Source organism: Microdochium trichocladiopsis (assembly GCF_020744255.1).
Source record: "Microdochium trichocladiopsis strain MPI-CAGE-CH-0230 chromosome Unknown B0I36scaffold_14, whole genome shotgun sequence".
NCBI classification, from domain to species: Eukaryota; Fungi; Ascomycota; class Sordariomycetes; order Xylariales; family Microdochiaceae; genus Microdochium; species Microdochium trichocladiopsis.
Genome location: NW_025763557.1, coordinates 637454 through 656205, shown reverse-complemented (window position 1 = coordinate 656205; position 18752 = coordinate 637454). Strand labels below are relative to the sequence as shown.

General features: G+C 48.2%; 4 protein-coding genes across 4 annotated transcripts; 1 reads left to right on the top strand and 3 right to left on the bottom strand.

The window, feature by feature from the left end:
• Positions 1–737: 737 nt before the first annotated feature.
• Positions 738–2216, bottom strand: B0I36DRAFT_355996 (uncharacterized protein; the record flags this gene model as incomplete). Its single annotated transcript, XM_046157512.1, has 2 exons — positions 738–1161; positions 1939–2216. 2 exons carry the CDS (start codon positions 2214–2216, stop codon positions 738–740), a joined length of 702 nt encoding a protein of 233 aa, XP_046004866.1.
• Positions 2217–8127: 5911 nt separating this feature from the next.
• Positions 8128–11143, bottom strand: B0I36DRAFT_378335 (uncharacterized protein; the record flags this gene model as incomplete). The annotated part of the gene is made up of 4 exons (XM_046160666.1): positions 8128–8385; positions 8513–9654; positions 9702–10253; positions 10384–11143. The coding sequence occupies 4 exons, from the start codon at positions 11141–11143 to the stop codon at positions 8128–8130; spliced, it is 2712 nt and encodes a 903-aa protein (XP_046004865.1).
• Positions 11144–12040: 897 nt separating this feature from the next.
• Positions 12041–15237, top strand: B0I36DRAFT_255960 (uncharacterized protein; the record flags this gene model as incomplete). Its single annotated transcript, XM_046150915.1, has 4 exons — positions 12041–13058; positions 13109–13681; positions 13723–14073; positions 14294–15237. 4 exons carry the CDS (start codon positions 12041–12043, stop codon positions 15235–15237), a joined length of 2886 nt encoding a protein of 961 aa, XP_046004864.1.
• Positions 15238–17371: 2134 nt separating this feature from the next.
• Positions 17372–18263, bottom strand: B0I36DRAFT_355993 (uncharacterized protein; the record flags this gene model as incomplete). The annotated part of the gene is made up of 3 exons (XM_046157511.1): positions 17372–17426; positions 17692–17763; positions 17974–18263. The coding sequence occupies 3 exons, from the start codon at positions 18261–18263 to the stop codon at positions 17372–17374; spliced, it is 417 nt and encodes a 138-aa protein (XP_046004863.1).
• Between the last annotated feature and the right edge of the window lie 489 nt (positions 18264–18752).

The window sequence follows — 18752 nt, the reverse complement described above, 5'->3', positions numbered from 1 at the left end:
AATGAAATAGCACCGCCTCCGTCAGGCAAGTCACGTAGCTATAGTGTTAACGAGGCAATAGGAATGCCAAGCTTGGCGCAACTTCTCATCGCATATGTACGTGGTTCAATCTAGGTTGGGATTACATAAACCTCGTCGTTACGTCGTGGCTCGAAAGAACACTAGCGTATGACGATCGTAAAAACATTGCAAAGTTGTAAATAAAGTAGTATGCGACCGCGTGATTGAAGACAATCGATGGCCTAAGTGTTACCGGTATCCTCGGGCGGCCGCCTACAATAGCGGGAGCCTGTTCATAGTGGAGAACATATGACTAACAGCCTAAAATCCAGGGGACGTACATGCCCGAATCAATTTATCAGGGAGGTAGAGAAACTATTAGTTCCTACAGTTCTAGGCAAATCGGAGTTCGAGAATCTGAGCTAGTGTAGTAAAGAGGGGAGCTGGAGTATCTACACCGTGAATCAATCCCTTTTTCAAGGCCACGCGGTTATGCTCGAATTGTTTACGGAATAATCGTGGCTCGTAATGGTTCGCACATGAACACAGATATATACACAGATATACGCGCGAGAGATGGATCAGAAAATTTATTAGTAAGACATATAAATAATGATCTCACTCCTTCCTCATGACTTTTCGTTCATGCGGACTATGTAAGAGTTCCATTATAGCTGTCGTCCTCTCCCGCCATATTGCCTGCAATAATTAGCGTAACAAGTACTTTCTTTCAGACTTTATCGCATTATCTTTCTCTTCTTTGTCTGGGGCTGGCCTTGGTCTGTTTGATCCTGCTGGTCCAGTGCTTGGAACGCAGCCAGCAGCCCATTTTTTTCCGTGATGGATCTGCCCAAGTTGTTCACCTCATCATTCGCAGCGCCGAGGAGGAATTCCTGTGCTGCTATAACGTAGTCTTTGTCCGAAGCATCTCTGACCATTTCGGCCATAGTTTCTTTATGTTGGTCTAGCTGCATTTGTAGGATATCGTTGCGCATCACTTGCTCATCAAAGCTTTCTGCGGCGCTCTTTACCAAGTCCTTAAGGTCACGATTTTGCGATTGACATAGTTCGAGCTGGGCTGTAGCTTGCTCACACAGTGCTTTCCAGTATCCTGCCTGTTCATTAATCGTCGACTGGTGTACCGTGGGGCGAGGGAATGTCCTTGAACGATTGGTAAGTTCGGAGTATGGATAATGTCCAGAAGAAAGCTTACATAGTATAACGCGGCCCTCGTCTAGCAAACCTTGAGCCAGTAAGTCTGCTTCTCAAATATGCACAGGAAAATCTTGGTTTTAGCAATCAGACGATCGCAAGAAACAGAGAATAAAGGAGAGATCGCTCGTGGTTGGACAGGTCGACTCAACATTAATTCCACTTGAGTAAGCAGCTAGTGGAGGGGACTATGGCCTGGAGTCATTCACGAGTTACCCAGGCGCCATTTCTGGAGCATTCAAGTCACAAACTTGGAATTACAATTGATGGGAGCCTTTTCCGAAGAAACATGTAAGGACTAGCGCTCGCAAAACCATGACGGTATCGTGGGGATATAGCTTCGACCGCGCCAGCAGATGTGTCTTATAGTCCACGGAGCAGATGTCTTATTCTCTCTATCTCTCGTGGTACGATCCTGTAACCATGGCGCCTGCTTTCATTGAGCTACGCTACTTGACCATATATTATAGGCGAGAGGGCGCTAGCTACTACTTAATAGGGTTTTGCCTATCTAGTGAGACGGACGGATAGTTGTACTATTACTTCGGGCTCATTTCTCCTTCGCGAGTTTCGCCCAACCGTCGCGGGCTTCCCAGTTGGGCCCAAGACTAATATCACGTCTATATATAAAGAGCAGGGAATGCCGAACTTGGATAGACAGCACTTATAGAACATAGTACCAGATTAAGTCGCGCCTTTTCCACTTAGCCCGTCGACTCTTCTCACAATCGCGCATTGGCCTCTTCGATTTTCGCATCAAGTCTTTGGATCGCTGAGAGCAGTCCTTGTGTATGAAAACGGACGTGGGCTAAAAGTGGGTGGAGGACCTCGTTGGTTAAGGTCTTGTAGTAGTCTATTTCACGCCTTAGGCGCGCATTTTCGACATTCAGTTCAATAATTCTATCTCCAATCGGGACAGGACTTTTTAGGTTCCGCAGCTCCTCAGGCTTTGTGTCGAATGCAGTGGTCATGCCGCCTAAGGCACGGATCTCGAAGTCGATCATATTGGGAGACAAAGGCCGACTGGACGCAGGGATTGTTTGCTCAGTACGAGTCCTAGTCTTTTGCATTGGTAATTGTAGGTAACACGCCGCACACTTTTGCCTTAGCTAAACTAGTGGAGTATGTAGCTGGCGGCGGCCATTCTTATATAGAGAAGCCTTTAAGGACATAGTAAGCGTGACTTCTGCTCCTATTCTGGAGAAGTTCTTATCGATTGTGTAAGGCTACTTCCGGCTGCTACTTGTCCGTAGTACGAAGGCTAACCAGAAGGGAGGCCGCCTATTAAATGTTGACTTATCTTGCGCTATATTATATATCAGCCCAGCAGTCTTTTACGAATCACAATGGACGAGATAGAATTAAGATATTTCGAAAATAGATAGCATAAGATTATATGTTCTCCTAAAAGGAAAATACACAAAGTAGCTAACTATACCTCAGCTGGACTCGCCAAGCCGGTGCTAGAACCCCTAGACTGCTCTTCGCATAGCCTCCAAGCATCATCTCCATTCTGAGTCCCGGTAGGATTTCCATAGCTATCAGACGCGCCAATATCTTGGTGTGTAGACATGGGCATTGCTAAGTAGCTCAAGAGGTGAGAATTATCCATTTGTGTAAACGCTGTTTCGGAATTGTGTAAGGCGTTCATTTCCTCCCCGTACTGCCCTCTATCTACTGCCTCGGTGGGTTGCGGGTTTTCCCTATGGGCCTGGGTGAGATCGGCTAGGTTTTGAAGGTCTGCATCGAGAGACCGTATGAGCTCCCCCTGCCGTTCTGCGATGCGGTGGAGGAGGTCCCGGCTTTTATTTGCTTCATCCAGATCTCTTTGCAGAAGGTGTTGTTGCTGCTTTAAAGAAACAATCTCTTGTTTCTGGGCTTCCGCATAAGCCTTCCATTCTTGTATCTTAGTATCGTGTACCTCAGACCAGGCCAAATGTACCCTCCACGGGACGTCGTACATGTTGTCGGATAGTAGTAGTTATCTAATACAAGATATTTTAGCAGTCTACGACAATAGGTCGACGGTACAGTATGTTAATATAGTAGGTAAATATCATATTTACACCGTGGTGTGTTGTAAGTGAGTCTGCGTATCAAATACGATTTATGCGTCGTTGGCGTTTTTGGAGCAAGGTCGAATTTGGCTACAAGGTAGCCTACTTCCCGGTATAACGCCTAACGATGGAGCGTACGATAGTGGAGCCTATTATTCTAATATGACCAAAGTTCGAACCGCATAAGCAAAGGAACGAGTAGCATACCTCTATAAGCCATATACCGGGGGCGAATATACCTCGAATTTAATCGTCCCTAACCTAGCCTAGGTGTTCTATATAACTTTTGAATGGTGAGGATATATGTGTCACGATCCAGCCTCCGGCTCAACCTTTGGTAGGGCGCTAGGGTTTTGCCGTTCTGAAAAGCAGGTAAAGCCATCGCAATAGTAAATCTCAATTTGTCATATCTCCTGGTTTATGTCTTGCCGGCAGAGATATCACTTCTGGCAATTGAGTTAATAGTTCAACTTTTAGTAGAATTGATGATTAGATTCATTGCTAAGGACAAAAGATATTCACTAACTAGCAAGGAGATCCTTATAGTCAAAAACACCTTCCTACTCATCGGCTTTTACGTACGTTGCAGTCCAGCGATCCAGATCACTGTGATCCATTGGTGAGGTTCACAGGCTCGCGGCGTGAGCCAGTGACCCCTTATCGTGCTTATCCGTTCCTTGATTACTTAAACCTGGTAGTGGTTTCCCGACGGGTGAAAACCCGCGTGTATGACCTGTCCTTGTCGTCGCAATATGATACGCTATTGTACAAGCGAAAACAAGTAGAGACAAAGCCGCACTACATAAAGATGACTGATACACGTAACCTACGTCCACGGTGAAAAGAGGGGACTCGGCTACTAGGTACGCCAAGCGAACTATAAGTGCTGAGCATACCGCAAGAACCGTACATAAGACAATCGAGATCATTGAAGAACATAGGGCGATCCATAGTATCCACGGCTTAGCTAAAGCTTCCGCGGCTATGATCGATATCGCAGAGATTATGCTGGTCGATAAACTACATCCGACGACGGCTTCTAGGGATGGGATGCTTTTGCAAATCGCTCCGGCGCAAGCGAGCTTCGTTCCGATAGTATACTTCGAGGCAAGAAGTCCTTGAGCTATGGAGGATGCAAAGGCTACGGTTTCTTCGACCGTTGCTGACACTGCTGAAGTTGCTTGAGCCGCGACAGACTCTGCCACGGCTGTAGCTTGTGCAGCTAGACCTGTTATAGCATTGTCGACACCAGAAGGCTGCAGTGGAATATCTGGAAGTGACGGAATAAAGGCACGTCGAGCACTTCCCAGAGTGAGCTACTCGTTTTAGTAAAGGCTCCATGTGCGCCAGGATCTCATACTTACATAGAGGAGGACAATGCCTTCAGAGGCATTTTCTCCCTTCTGCAGAATTGTAGACAGAAAGTACAAAAGAACAACAATGCTTGCCCCAACATGGAGGGCTATAGGAATATAGTGGCGTCGGATTTCCATAGTGGAGGGATACGTCTGTTCCCGCCCGATTTTACAGTAGGGGGGCATGCTGTAGCTTATATACATAGAATCAGTAGCATTCAAGAAGCTGCGATTGTGAAATCGAGTCTAATACGTATGAAATAGCTTCACTGCCTAGGCTATGATACAGTATGACACGTGTTTCCCAGTCCTCTTTAACGGTTTATAATCCTAGTAGGCATGGCAGGGGTACCCTGGGACTCTTCTCTAAACTTAAGAGCGCCTTATAGAGATCATCCGTTAATGGATCCCAGGACTTGCTCCTGAAGTTCTCGATTATTAAACGGTGTCTTGGAAGTTTGAGCTTAAGAATAGCATCACAAAGTCCTACTGCTGCATTTAGGAATCCGCGTAGTGGATCGTCACTAATCTGGAGGCGTTCCTTAATGTCTTTGATCGCAGCAGATCGAGCCTTATCGGTCCTAAGTGTTGAGTGGTGTACTGGAATGCAAAGCAGAGCATCCTTTAACTCTTGGAGATCGGATTCCTTCTGAAGGTCGCGTAAAGTATACCAGAAATGGTTTGTCGGCTGAGCCTTTCTCATCTCCTGGAGCGTCTCCTCGTCGATACCGTGACTACTTGTTGGAGTTTCAGACACCGCGGTTTCGAGAACTCTGAAGCAATCATAGAAAAGGGCGCAATTATAACGCCTGTGAAATTCACTTCTGAAATGGCTCTCCTGGGCTAAAGACCACAAGGTCCGTATATCTTTCGCCTCGTTCACTTCTACAGATCTGACAAGTCGGACCGCATCGTGAAGCATAGAGAGGATAGCTTTACGCTCGTCTAATACGGGTAATGGTGGGTTGGGAAGGGGAGGTCTTGGTGTCTGACGGTTATTCTGTGTTTGCATTGCTGCGTCAGACCACGGCCACGGTAAAGGTGAGCTGTATGGGGAGATTTCCAATCCCCCGGAAAGGTTGTCAAAATTCGATGGATTAAATCGATTTTGTCGTTCCATGCATGCCGCTTCTTCGTCGAGCATTCGTTTGAAATCATGATCCGTGGGATCGAGCTTTTTGGTAACGAGCTCAATTAGAATCTGAGTCCGTAGGCTATTGGCCTCAATCGACTGGCCACTTATATGAGCTATCTGGTTGGCGACTAGGCGTAACCCGAGTAGCATAAATAAACCAGAGTCTTGCTCCCGTGACGGATTATGCTTCGGCCCAGCTATATAATTAGTAGCGTAAGTACTACTAGATGATAGCTGCGCTTCTTTATCTGGACTACTGTCATATAAGTGGATGGTATCCGTATAGACAGCTGCGAAAAGCCAGCGACTGCCGTACTGTATAGGTACCATGCGAGGTCGTTTTGGTACAGTACTAAAATGCGCTAGAATATCTGCGTCTGACTCGATGGCTGTTATGTCCTCTATTTGGTGCTTAGGCTTACTGGCTCTAAGAAGCTGGAGATACTCCACGACGGTTTGACGTTCGAGCGCGAGACCTTTACTCAGGGTGTTCAAGTGTGTCTGATTTGGAAAAAGAATCGATCCTTGGTTCGCGAACCGCGATACGTAGCTATCCCATTCCGGCTTCTGGATGATTTCTGAATGATTAGATCTACTTCGCGCAAGAGATCGAGCATATCTTAACTGGATACACTTCCAAGTTGCCTTAAAATCGGCCACATCCTCCGCGGTTAATGGATAGAGTGAAAGCTGCTTGAAAATACACTGCAAGTTCAATACTTCCATCTTAGTATATCTAGCTTGAGTAATGTACACATCAGCGCTATATCTATCATTAGTACTGGAATATATAACGATGACAAAATCCACTATTGGCTCTCGTATTCAGCGGTGTGTGACGACCTGACCAACAGGTCGTAAGATCAGGCTAAGGACAAGGGCGGACCATGCACTCGGGACGACACCCCGCCAAGGAATCTCATTATGTAAGTATTGAAATTATGTCAGCACGATAGGGTCGGACCACCAGGTGAGCTAGTGAGCCTCGCACCCGGATCACGGCGATCCAAGAAGCGGCTCACCATGAGCTAACCACAGGGCGATTACTGCGGTGAAGGGCAAATGAGTATATGTTCGGCAGGATCCTATAGCTAGATAGCGGTTACCTTTGCACTTTAGCGATCAATCTAAGTATCAGTTTCACTACACACTTGAACCAGTTACTTAATTGCTGAGGCTGGTATCTCTTCCCAGAGACACGACAACCATCGAGAGAGAACGAGAGCAGGAGTCAGTGAGTATTGCGAAGGCTTTACCTATCTTCCAGAACGGCAACCCCCGCGCCCTATCCTATGGTTGACCCCGAGATCAGGATCGTGACACCGCTATATTATAAGCACCAAGTCAGTGTTATATTAGGCCGCCTTATAATTTCTTTATATCTATTTAAAGCTAAGAACCTACAAGTCCAGTTATTTAGCACATTTCACGCCCTAGCTTAGTATTCGAGTTCTTACAGATCTTCAGCGCTCTTAAACCTTAGAATTCGGTACAGTTTACTTTCCAACGTAAAGCCTCTCTATCTATCCCTTGATTCGCTTCAGTCTGGAGCATAGCTAAGCTCTTCATTGTCTCCGTGGCCTGTTGCATGCAAGAGTACGTTATGTCCCAAAGGCTTTCGATTTTCGCTAGGGCACGGCCTAGATGCTGATTCTCATCTTGTAAGGCTCGAACTACGGTTCGTTCGTGCTCCGATTCCTTCCCAATGAGCCGCTCCAAAATGTGGTCCAACTCAAAGGAGTCAGAATATATGCTAGAAGCTTCTCGGCTGTTCGTTTCCATTGACAAAATATAATTTTGAGGCTCACGTCGAACGTTGCGTTTCAGAGTGCGATTCAACGAAGCTCAAGCAACAACCGCAGTAGAACGGGGCCTTGGACCCTCACACCTAGGGTTAGGAGAGCTTTACGCGGCAAGTGCTAGCTTTTAGTAACCTCCGGAAGTGGCTCTGGGAAGCCTCATCGAGAGTTACAGTAGTAATCCCTAAATGTGTCCGCTTTTCGAAGTGAATTGCTGTTTCCGCACGGACCAGCTAGCTGTGGCACACTGTGACAAATACCGTGCAGGAAGCCGCACAATAAGCACCTATCAGAATTGAAGTTTACTTCTGGTGGGCTCCTTTTGCAAGAGTGGCTTTAGTCCCAGCTCTCCAGCAATCAACTAAGCCCCCGCTCGAGCCCAAGATTGTGACTAATTATGGACGACTGCGTCCGTTTATCATCAGTCACAAAGGCTATTCGACGGACAAGATTGCAGCAATTCCATCAACGGCTTTTTCCGTGACATTGAACTGAAATCATGAGCAAATACGGTACATTGTATGGCATCCTGCTACTTATCTATTTCACATGGAGCCCAAAAACCCGCTTCAGCTTATCTCGTCGTCTGGCCTTCGACAGGTTGGGTTGTGTTGGATCAACCAAATGTTGGTCATCCTTCGAAGACATCCCAGCTTCGAGGGCCACATTCGTAAGCTCGAGAGTCTCCCGCCCTGATTGGACAGCCGGATGCGATGGCCCGAGAACCTTCTCAAGACCACCGTGAGCACGTTGATAATATTGCCGGGCTTCGCCCATACGGTTTTGTTCTGTGCGTAAAGATCCCAGATTCGAAAGGGTGTTAATCGCTGGTCGATATGTCGTGACATTTTCAATCCCAACGGCTTGCTCATATCCATCGAGCGCCCGTAAGTACATCTTCTCAGACTCGACCAGCTTCCCCTGATCGGAGTAAAGGACCCCAAGGTTGTTAACTGTGTCGAGTGTTGATGTGTGATCTGGTCCAAGTGCTTTCTCGTATCCATCGAGCGCCCGTAAGTACATCTTCTCAGACTCGACCAGCTTCCCCTGATCGGAGTAAAGGACCCCAAGGTTGTTGACTGCGTCAAGTGTTGATGTGTGATCTGGTCCAAGTGCCTTCTCTTTCCCATCGAGCGCCCGCAAGTACATCTTCTCAGCCTCGCCAAGCTTCCCCCGATCGGAGTAAAGGTTCCCAAGGTTGTTGACTGTGTCGAGTGTTGATGTGTGATCTGGTCCAAGTGCCTTCTCTTTCCCATCGAGCGCCCGCAAGTACATCTTCTCCGCCTCGCCCAGCTTCCCCTGATTTTTGTAAAGGAGCCCAAGGTTGTTGACTGTTTGAAGTGTTGATGTGTGATCTGGTCCAAGTGCCTTCTCGCGCCCATCTAGCGCCCGCAAGTACATCTTCTCGGCCTCATCCAGCTTCCCCTGATCGGAGAACAGATCACCTAGAGAATGGAAAGCCCAGTCCAAAGGAACGTTGCTCTCTTGTACTGTTGAACAAGACCGGATCGCATGCGGTAGTAGTCGCTTCTGAAGGAGCCAATAGTCAGCTTCTCTCTTTGATGGAACCTGCGACGCCACACTTTCGACTGCAAGCTTGTTTAACCAGCCGTCCCGTTCCTTGTTTAAAATATGAATCGTCCAAGAATGTAGACAGCTATGTATGCTGTACCCCTGTGGCTCCTGAAACATGGCTGTGGGTTCGACAAGGCCGTAGTCGTGGAGGACGCCCATAGCTTCACTGAAGTTCAGCTCTTCTGAAAGCTGTTCCATCCACACAAGACCGTCTTCGCTCCCAGTGCCTATAAGATCGAACCATATGTCTTCATTGTTGAAGTAGGCCCACCAACGGAGCAGATGGGCTGCAAGTGGGTTTTGTGCCTGTACCTGCGCATATGACAGCTGCCATGTTGAACTCAAGGTACGATCTGCATAAGATCCGAGATGCAGGTCACCGGTGACTCTAGCCCAAGATTCTTGGTAGTGGCGAAGGTAGTCGCGTGTGCTGATCGGGACGCGCTTCAGATATGCTCCGGCCGTAGCTAGGGCGAGAGGAAGCCCGTCTAGCTTTCGTGCAAGGTCTTTTGCATCGTTATCTAATACACTATTAGTAGCCGAAAATGAAATGACTCGAGACTCTTACCATCGTGTAAGCCATTTCGGCCTGATGTCTTCGACAGTATCTGTAGGCTCTCCTGTTCGGATTCGAGCTTCTTGATTCGAATGTGATGGCCTATGTTGATTTCTGATACCCGTGTTGTAATCACTACTGAGCCTTGATCTGCCATTGGAAGAAACTGGTGTATGTCGACCGTGGCATCAGTTTTCCGTCCTGGGAGCTTTGGGTTGTCGTAGTTGTCATACACAATGAGCCATCTCGTGTTGCCGGCCAAGCTGAGCCACGCCTTCACGGCCTGAACAATCTTGTCGTGATCTTGCTGTAGATCCAGCCCCTTGAGGCTGCCGGCATCGGAACTCTGTTCGAGGATGTGCGTTGCGATCCTAGCGAAGCTTTGCTGGATGGACGCTTCGTCCTTGATGTTGAGCCAGAAGATGGCCGAGTACTCGTCTCGATACCGCTTGATGTAAGTTGCAGCAAGCTGTGTCTTGCCGATGCCTCCGAGGCCATGGAGCACGACAACGTGACGGCTTCCGTCCGAATGTAGCATTCTTCGTATCTTCTCTACTTCCCCATCTCTTGCCATAAAGTTTGGGGTCTCGGGACGCCCGATAGGCTAAAGGTGATCGAAAAGTCGTTATAGTGAGCGCCTTCGTGTTTCAATTAGTACGAAATCTCTTTTGCTGAACTGCTGAGCCGGCCTTACCTTTTATAGATTTCTGGACCTCTTCCCGCAATCTTCTCTGCGCGCTTTCGCGACCCTCGCCATAGATGAGTGGCATGTGAACGCCAAATATCCCAAGAAGAGAGTATGCCATGTCTTCCTCATACTTCGTTTCCCGGTTGCGTGCCCATGCCTCTCGCTCGGAGGTCGTGAAGTTGGATAACGGTGTATTTCGTAAAGCCCGGGCAGGAATACCTGTCACGTTGCGTATGACAGCCTCCAGTGACTCCTTATCGCCCAAGAAGACACCTTCTTTTGAGTAGAACTCAACAATCTGCGGGGCGATGAGCTCTTGAAGTGTCCAGCCACGTGTGAACCACCGACTGTTCCGGAAGACTGACTCCCACGATGCCACGCCTGGCTGCTGACTGGAGGTCGGAGGACCGGACGTCGGTGGACAAGAGACGTCGGATAGGAACACGTAGCATCGCTTGGCGCCACGGTACCACCTGAACATACTGTTGATAGCAGTCTGGAGTTCGATGGCATCAGATTTGTCGATACAACAAGAGTCTACCCAGAAATGCTGCAGGCCATGTCGCTTAGCCTGATCGGCGCAGAATTTGATCTTTTCGTAGCCGGCTTTCTGTTGCCAGACATTCGAGCTCGTTTTGACATCGGCGTAAATGACCTCGTCGGCGCCCCAGGTATGGGAAAGGATTGCGTAGGGGGGGATGTCGTCAGCGCGCAGATCGTCCGTAAAGGTGTAATTGTTAGCATTATCTCGTTGCAGTAGCCGCATTGCAAAGCACTGCCGATGGCATTAAGGGTTCGTCGTTGAGGTGAAGAAATCTCGATCGGCCAGACAGTACGCAAAAAGGTCAAATGGGCTTTAGGCATCGGCATCATCACCGTGGAGATAATGGGCGGTCTTAGCCCTTGCGCAAGGCTGAAAGTGCGGGGTAAGGAGGGGCTTCGATATGACAATTACATGGCAAGGCAGAATTATCACCCTCTTGTGACGCTGTATGGTGCATGTACAACGTAGCAGCTCAAAGTAAGTGCCCTAAATGCACATGCCGCTTCTCCTGATTGAAAAGCTTCGGCTTCCCCGCTTAAGAGGAGTTTAGCCATGATGCGAAGTTTTGGTTGAGGCCCCAGCATGAAAGGCGTGTGTATGTGCATGTAGAATAGATAATCGTGGTTAAACGTCCCATATAAACAGATGCGAAGAGGTCTTTGCTTTCTCCACGCCATGGTAACAGCGTTATACTCTGCCGTCGTCCTGGGATGGGCAAGGCGAAGATTATTCGACAGTTCGCCATGGCCAAAACTGCAGATACAGTACAGTAGTGCGACGAACGAATAATCTTCTGTTCGTGCCAACAGCAGCACGAGATGGTGCAATCCACTTTTGGAGCTTCTCTATGGACTGTCGGTACAGTGCATCTTACAGTGCAAAGCCGTTACTGGTCCGTGCGGAGTTGTTTTATAATGCTAGGAAAGCGGACACAGTTCGCGGTCACCACTGTAACTAAGAGCTTCCACGAAATGCGCTTGATTTGGAGCATGCTCACATGGATTTTCCCAAAGCCTTCGCAATTTGTAATGCATACGTCGTACTCTTTAACCTTGCGGCCTATAAATACATACAGGATTACCTTTCCCTTCCGGCTTCACTACCATAAAGTACAGCGCTATGCCATCATGCGGTCATACTCGATGGTTATGTCTAGCCACACAAAACCAAGAAACGTGCCTAGAAGTGTCCGATCGAATCCGAACACTCTTAGACGGCCTCCCAAACCCAGATAGACAGTGCCCTAGTGTTCTAACACTTATCGGAAATCAGACGAAAGCACGCTTCCTCCAAAAGCTATCTGTTAGTGTCAATGGGATTAGGGCACACAGATTCCGGGGAGAGCTGCACGTAGCTTTAGCCCCTAATAGTGTCTCAGGCAATCATCCCGTGCTCGTTATAGATGCAGACTTGCCTTCTAAGGCAGCGCTGCCAAGGAGCCAGCAGCAGCAGCGGTGTCATGAGATCATTCATCGGCAGTTTCTGCAGAGTTCTAAGAATGAGGAGCTGCAGTCGGAAGAGCACATCTTTACGCGGCTAGTTATACCTCATACGGACGTACTATGTCTGTTTGCGGGGGACATCGGAGGAGTTCATCGCGCTGTGCAGGTCGTAACATCTTGGGCCAGCATGAAACCATCGCATCAGGGTGGATTTCGCCCATGGCTAGTCGTAGCGGTAAGCAGCGAAGCAGAAGAGGAGACCTTTTGTGGCCTTGCCGCGACGCTGCTAGCTGCTATGAGCAATGGTATAACTACATCTTTTGCGAGCCTCCGTGTTTTAAACCTCGGCCGGACGACGTCGCGTCAGAATCGGCTATCTGTCCTCACTCGTGAGCTTACAAACCTGTGCAATGTTTCAAGGGAAGGTCGTGCCCAGCAATCCCTCTTATTTACTGCACGACACCTTGCAGGTTTACTCCATTACGGAGCCACTAAAGCTATGGTCGATCCAGGTCAGTCTAGCAACTTTATTCTCACGGCCCGGACAGACAATCCACCGGCGCCAGACTTGGTAATACATATTCGGAGGTTTCTGGACCAGTGCGCAGCAATCCCTTTGGAAGACCGAATAGATTTTGTCCCTAGTGCGATTGCATCTAGCCTTATCTTAGACAGCTACCCTCCGGGGATGCATAGTAGGTTTCTGCTTCCCCTTGTACTCTCGGATACTGACCACTTGGGACAGACTTTCAGCCTCGCGAAGTGTTCCATGAGCTATATGAGGAGACTTGCAAGACTGCACTAGATACCTCACAATTGTTCTCGAGTCATGAGAACGGTACGGCCCAAGCAACAAAGGTCTTGAAGTCACTGGAAAACAAGTTTCTTTCGTTGTTCGATGCTTATGTTTCCTGTCAATCATCAAAAACATTGCATCAGCAGCAAATAGCGAGTTGCGCTCGGTCCTGGAAAGCTATTAGATCAAATGAGACTTGTCTCTGCTGCATACGCCGGCAGCCTCGCTTTAGACTGGAGTGTGGGCATTCATTCTGTGAATGCTGTATAAGGACATTCGCGGTACAAGACGAGCTCAAGCCTTGGCTCTTTCGGCTTGGTCATTGTCTGCTTTGCGGGCTATTGTCGGCACCGGCTAGTATTCAGATCAGGCCAGAAACGGCAGGACTTCGTGTGCTCAGCATTGATGGAGGGGGGACAAGGGGTCGAGTTCCGTTGGAGTTCCTTCGTGTCCTCCAGGAACGAGTCGGTTTACCGTTGCCTATCCACGAAAATTTTGACTTGGTATTTGGAACTAGTTCAGGTAAGCGAACATCGCAACTGAGTGGATGATGCTAATGATAGTAGGTGCGATTATTGCCTGCGCGCTCTGTATCAACGGCTGGCCTGTGGATAAATGCATCGCAGCCTTTGAGAGATTAGCTCGCCTTGCGTTCAAACCTCGGTGTTCTTGTCGTATACCCATTATTACAAAATTCTACGAGCTGTGTTGGTCTATGCTTGCGGACAGCCGCTACTCCACGATAGCCCTAGAAGAAGCTCTCAAGTCAACCTTTGGGTCGATAAGAAGCATGTTGGACCACTCCATGGCAGACGAGAAGGGCATTCTTGTTGGAGTTCCCGTAACGACTATCCGAGATGTTCGTACCTTTGTGTTTTCGAACTATAACGGAATCGGGAGGCGTGGGCAGAGCGGTCAGTAGGCAATAGGGAGAAGCGAAGAATACTCTACTAACGATCACAGACTATCAAATGATCACGCTCAAAGACGGAGACAGGCCTGTACCCCTCTGGGAGTCGTGAGTCAGTCCATTCCGCAGCTAATTATCAAGAGACTAACACTTTCAGATTATGCTGCGCGACAGCAGCACCATAGTAAGTCATATCAGTAGGCATGCTCTTCTTTTTACTAAAGATCCCAGTTACTTTAAGCCGAGAACGGTCGAAGGCTTGGGCGTGTTCCAGGATGGCGGTCTTATGTATAACAACCCAGCTTCCTTGGCAATTCGAGAGGCTGCTGTCCTGCATCCTACCACTCCTGGGCCCAGCCTTGTGGTCTCACTCGGTACTGGCTCGTTACAGTCACAGCCCGACACTGTTATAACCAGTCCCCACTTCTGGCGAGATTCATTCTTCTTCCGAGTCTTCCGAGCGTTTATGCAGTATGGCAGTGCCGATCGAGCCTGGCAGCAACTCCTCAGCCATTGGGAGATTAGCAAGAGTAGTGAAGTCTTCCGCTTTGATGTCGAGTTCAAGGACGTAGAACCGCCGCTTGATGATGTTGAAAGTATGCCAGATATGGCTAGAAACGCATTTGAGACAATTTCGATGTCACCAGTACTGGACAAACTAGTTCTACGCATCCGGGCAGAGCTTTTCTTCTTTGAGTTGGACCGGATTGAACCGTTTCGAATAATTAATAGTACATATCAGTGCTCTGGAGCGATATTTTGCAGACTAGCTCCCGATTCGGACGAGGCTCAAGAGCTCGTAGCACAATTTAAGCAGAACCATGCTACCTTTGTTATAAGAGGGCATCACAAGTCACCTGACTTCACTAAGCTACCCAATAACTCTCTGACCGGGCCCCTCCTAATGAAAGTTGCTTTTCAGGCGTCTAGTCGTACCGAGCCTATTATGATTGCATTGCAGGAGGGAATAATGCGGTCCCCTATTAGTGGATCGCCCGTTAGTCTACAACAGCTATTGGACATGCAGCACTTGGAGTATCGCTTTGGTACCCCCGATCACCGTAAACGTACTTGGCCTATCGTGGAACCACACCATCTAAGCGGAGGCGGAGGCGTTAAGTATTCAAATGTGCCCGGGAGAGTAGTTAGGTCTAGCGTAAGGGACTAGATCGACCTATGACTTAGCTGCTAGGCGTCCCAATATATCGCAAATGATTCATAGTAACGCCAGATAATTATCTCCACAGGTGTTAAAAGAGATTGATATAGTGATTAATCGTTCTAGTACTACTTTTAAGATCTTACAACGTTACTTAGTCTGAGGACTAACTTCAGAGTCCTTTACCTAGCTCATAGCTACTCCATACTCTACTAAACACCGCCCATGACAATTGTAGCATTAAATATAGCTGTAAACTATGGCCGAGTCGTTTCCCCTATAACTGACTAATCACTTCGATTAGAGGTTGTGAGCCTGACCATAGACCGGTAGAGATACAAACTGCCTTAGCTACCGAACCAGGCGTGGGGCTCTAGTAAGCTACAGTCGTGCCCCGTGCTTGAATGAAACGAAAGCGAAGGGGTTAGACGTCGCTACTACTAAACTCTGCCCGACTACGCTGCCTAGGGATCTATGGACAGAGTTTAAATACAGCGACCTCATAGGGTTCAAGTGTGGCGGTACTCTAGGTCGTTCAAGCACGAACTCTAGTCCGGGCGGCCGAGGAGGATGCCCCTCCGAAGACGGACTTACCGGGTGCGGGGGCTAGAGTTCGTGCTCCTATCCTATTCATATTCTACATAGTTCCTTTAATCTCTAGGTGATATTAGGGTATGCGCCCACCGGAGGGGGTTGCTGCTAAGCGCGAGAGGTAGGGACGACAGCCGATCGTCCCGGACGTGAGCGGCGGCAGCCCTCACGGGGGCGACTCGAGGGGAATCTTCTAGCTATTCAAGCACTGAGCTCTCCGGCCAGAGCCGAACGACGGCCAGAGCCTCTAGTCTTACTGAGCTCCTTATGATCGGAAAATAGACCCACTTCAAGGAACTCTAGCCGCTAGTCTAGCCAGTAAGCCCGTCCTCGTAGGGTTATCCATTTTCGCCGCCCCGGCTAGGGTTCGTGCCTGGGCGATCTAGAGGCGGAGGAGGCTTCACCGCTATACTTGGGGCGTATAACGCACTCTAATTATCAGACTATGGATAGCGCATTTAGGCTAGAAGCGGCCGTGAGGTTGCCCATACGAGAAGCCTTTATTCCCAGGGACAACCCTCTAGCTATTACTTCATTCAAGTACGGAGCATCTAAGGGGCCGCTAGTGGACCGCATCCATATTCGGAGGCCTAGTACCTTTACAAAGCATCCAAAATTGGTATAGAAAGATAGCATAGGGGCCAATATAAAGTGAACTTATAAGGAATGGTCCTTCACTTATTATAGGGTAGTATATCTTTCTAAACCTCCATAGCTAACATGCTTCCTTCGACCAAGACTTCAAGTATAATTGAACTTCTAGCTCAACTCTCGCCTGTATACGAAGCGATACCGAAGCTCCTTGATTTGGAGCACGCTTCAATTCCTCAGAATTATGAGACGATGAAGCTTCGTCTTAGAGTGAATTTTGATCGCTTCTCGAGAGGATATAGCCTTCTTCTTATCATTTTTACATCATACTCCCTTCTGACTAACTGGAGACTGCTACTCGATATATTTCTATTCCTCCTGGGTACTTTCATTAGCAGATCTCTGAACTACGATTCTATCCGCCTACAACCAGTGCAGGTTTACACGACGTTCTTTACACTCTTCTTACTCCTAAGAACCTCGGCAGTCATCTCTCTATTCTCCATAATTAGCACAGGCAGCCTCATAGCTGCGATACATGCTGCTATAACTAGCATACCTGAGAAAGAGTAGAGATGGACGGTCTGGCCTTCGTGCTACAGCTACTTCTCAACATTCCTATATAAGAGGTCGAGCAGCTAGTCTAAGAGGAGGAATGATGAGAATTCCGGAGCGGAAGTTTCGGCAACATCCTTATCACTAAGTAGGAAGAACTCGTCTATCGATGGCTCTCGAAGATATTTGGTAAAAAACTTGGATATGAGAGTCCCAGGCTGGGTCCTATACGAGCTTCTTGATGTATCAGGGACAGGCTCTACGGTTGCGTAAAGCTGCGCGATATGTTGACTTGTCGCGCTGGATTGTGTGGAGCTCTTATCGGTTGCAAATGACATAATTAACAAGATTTGGTATGAACGCAGAATGCTTGTTAATATTCTACAATGCTGTCATATACTTTATGCTAGATATACGCGTAAGAGGCGGAATCGTTGCCCTCTTTACGCGCCAGTCTTGACCTACTGTAGCATTGTGATATAGAACTATACCTACGTATAAAAGGCACAATCGGTAATGTCCTTAAGCGCCACTTCTAGTCGAGGCCCAGGGTGCATCTACTTGCGCCACTTATGGCAGCGACTTCCAAGGATACCGAGGCTTATCGAATCCACACGGTGCTGTTTCCTTTTGAGGCTGCTTTCGGGTTACTGCGTTACGACTGGATTACACATTCTCAGTGCTCGATCGTTAATGGACCTATGATTTGCATCCATAGATCTGTACCATGAGCAAAAGACCGTAGAGAATAATTTGAGCGTCATGCCGACGTCACGTATCCCAAAACTGTAGCCCAAGCTAGATGTGTACTCAGGTGTAGTAATACATATTAGCCCAGGCTAGAACAAAGCTGAAGCACAGCTCCAGTCAGAAATTGACAGTATCTATGATATCTAGAATCTCAAACAGTAAGGCCAACTACAGTAACTTTTTGCTAGTCCGTACACGATTCTAGGTAGCCTCAATACCCTCTCCAACTCAATACTATGGTTGTCTGAGAGTATTTACCCAGCCTTATAAAAAGCAGCCAAGAAGTGAAAGCCGCCCACAAGTACGACGAGCAACCACGACACAGATACTGTTCGTGCAGTGGAGGCAGCCATAGAAGCAGGAGATGTGATCGCATAACCATGGGTGGGAACCAGATGGCTACTAGTCGTAAAGCCTTGAGGCAGGTCCGTAGGAACATAGTCAGGGGAAGGAGCAGGTTCTTCGGCTGTCTGGTAATTGTCGACTGGAGAGAAACCTGTACCTGACTGTGTCGCGTATTGTGGAATGTTTGTCGACGGAATAGCCATGGTCCCATTAGTCCAAGATGTTGGGAATGCACCATGGCACGCTGTAATATTGCGTGTGATGGGGGAGCTGGGTCCCGACGTCAACCCTGCGGAGTCAGCTGAGGGCGTCACCTGAGATGCTGTAGTATTTAGCGTGATCGTTGGGTATAGGATAGTCAGCTCTGAGGCTCGAGTGGTCGAGAGACTCGATGCTGTGGCAGCCGTCTGTGTAGTTCGTGGTACTTCACTCGAATGGGGTGAACTCGGTTGATATTCTTCCGTGCTTGGTGGAATCAGCTCGTGATCGGGAGGCCCATAAGTCACATAAATTTCGCCTGAAACGTTCAAAGAGTCTACGTCCATCAGACTTGCGAAGCAGGTAGCCGCGAATGCTAGAGATAGACAAGCTTTCATCTTGCTAATGAGAGATGTCAAGTGAAGCCACTTGGACCACAGACGTAAGAAAACCCCCTCAGTATTCACTTGAATGAGGTGGGTTTTACCTAAATA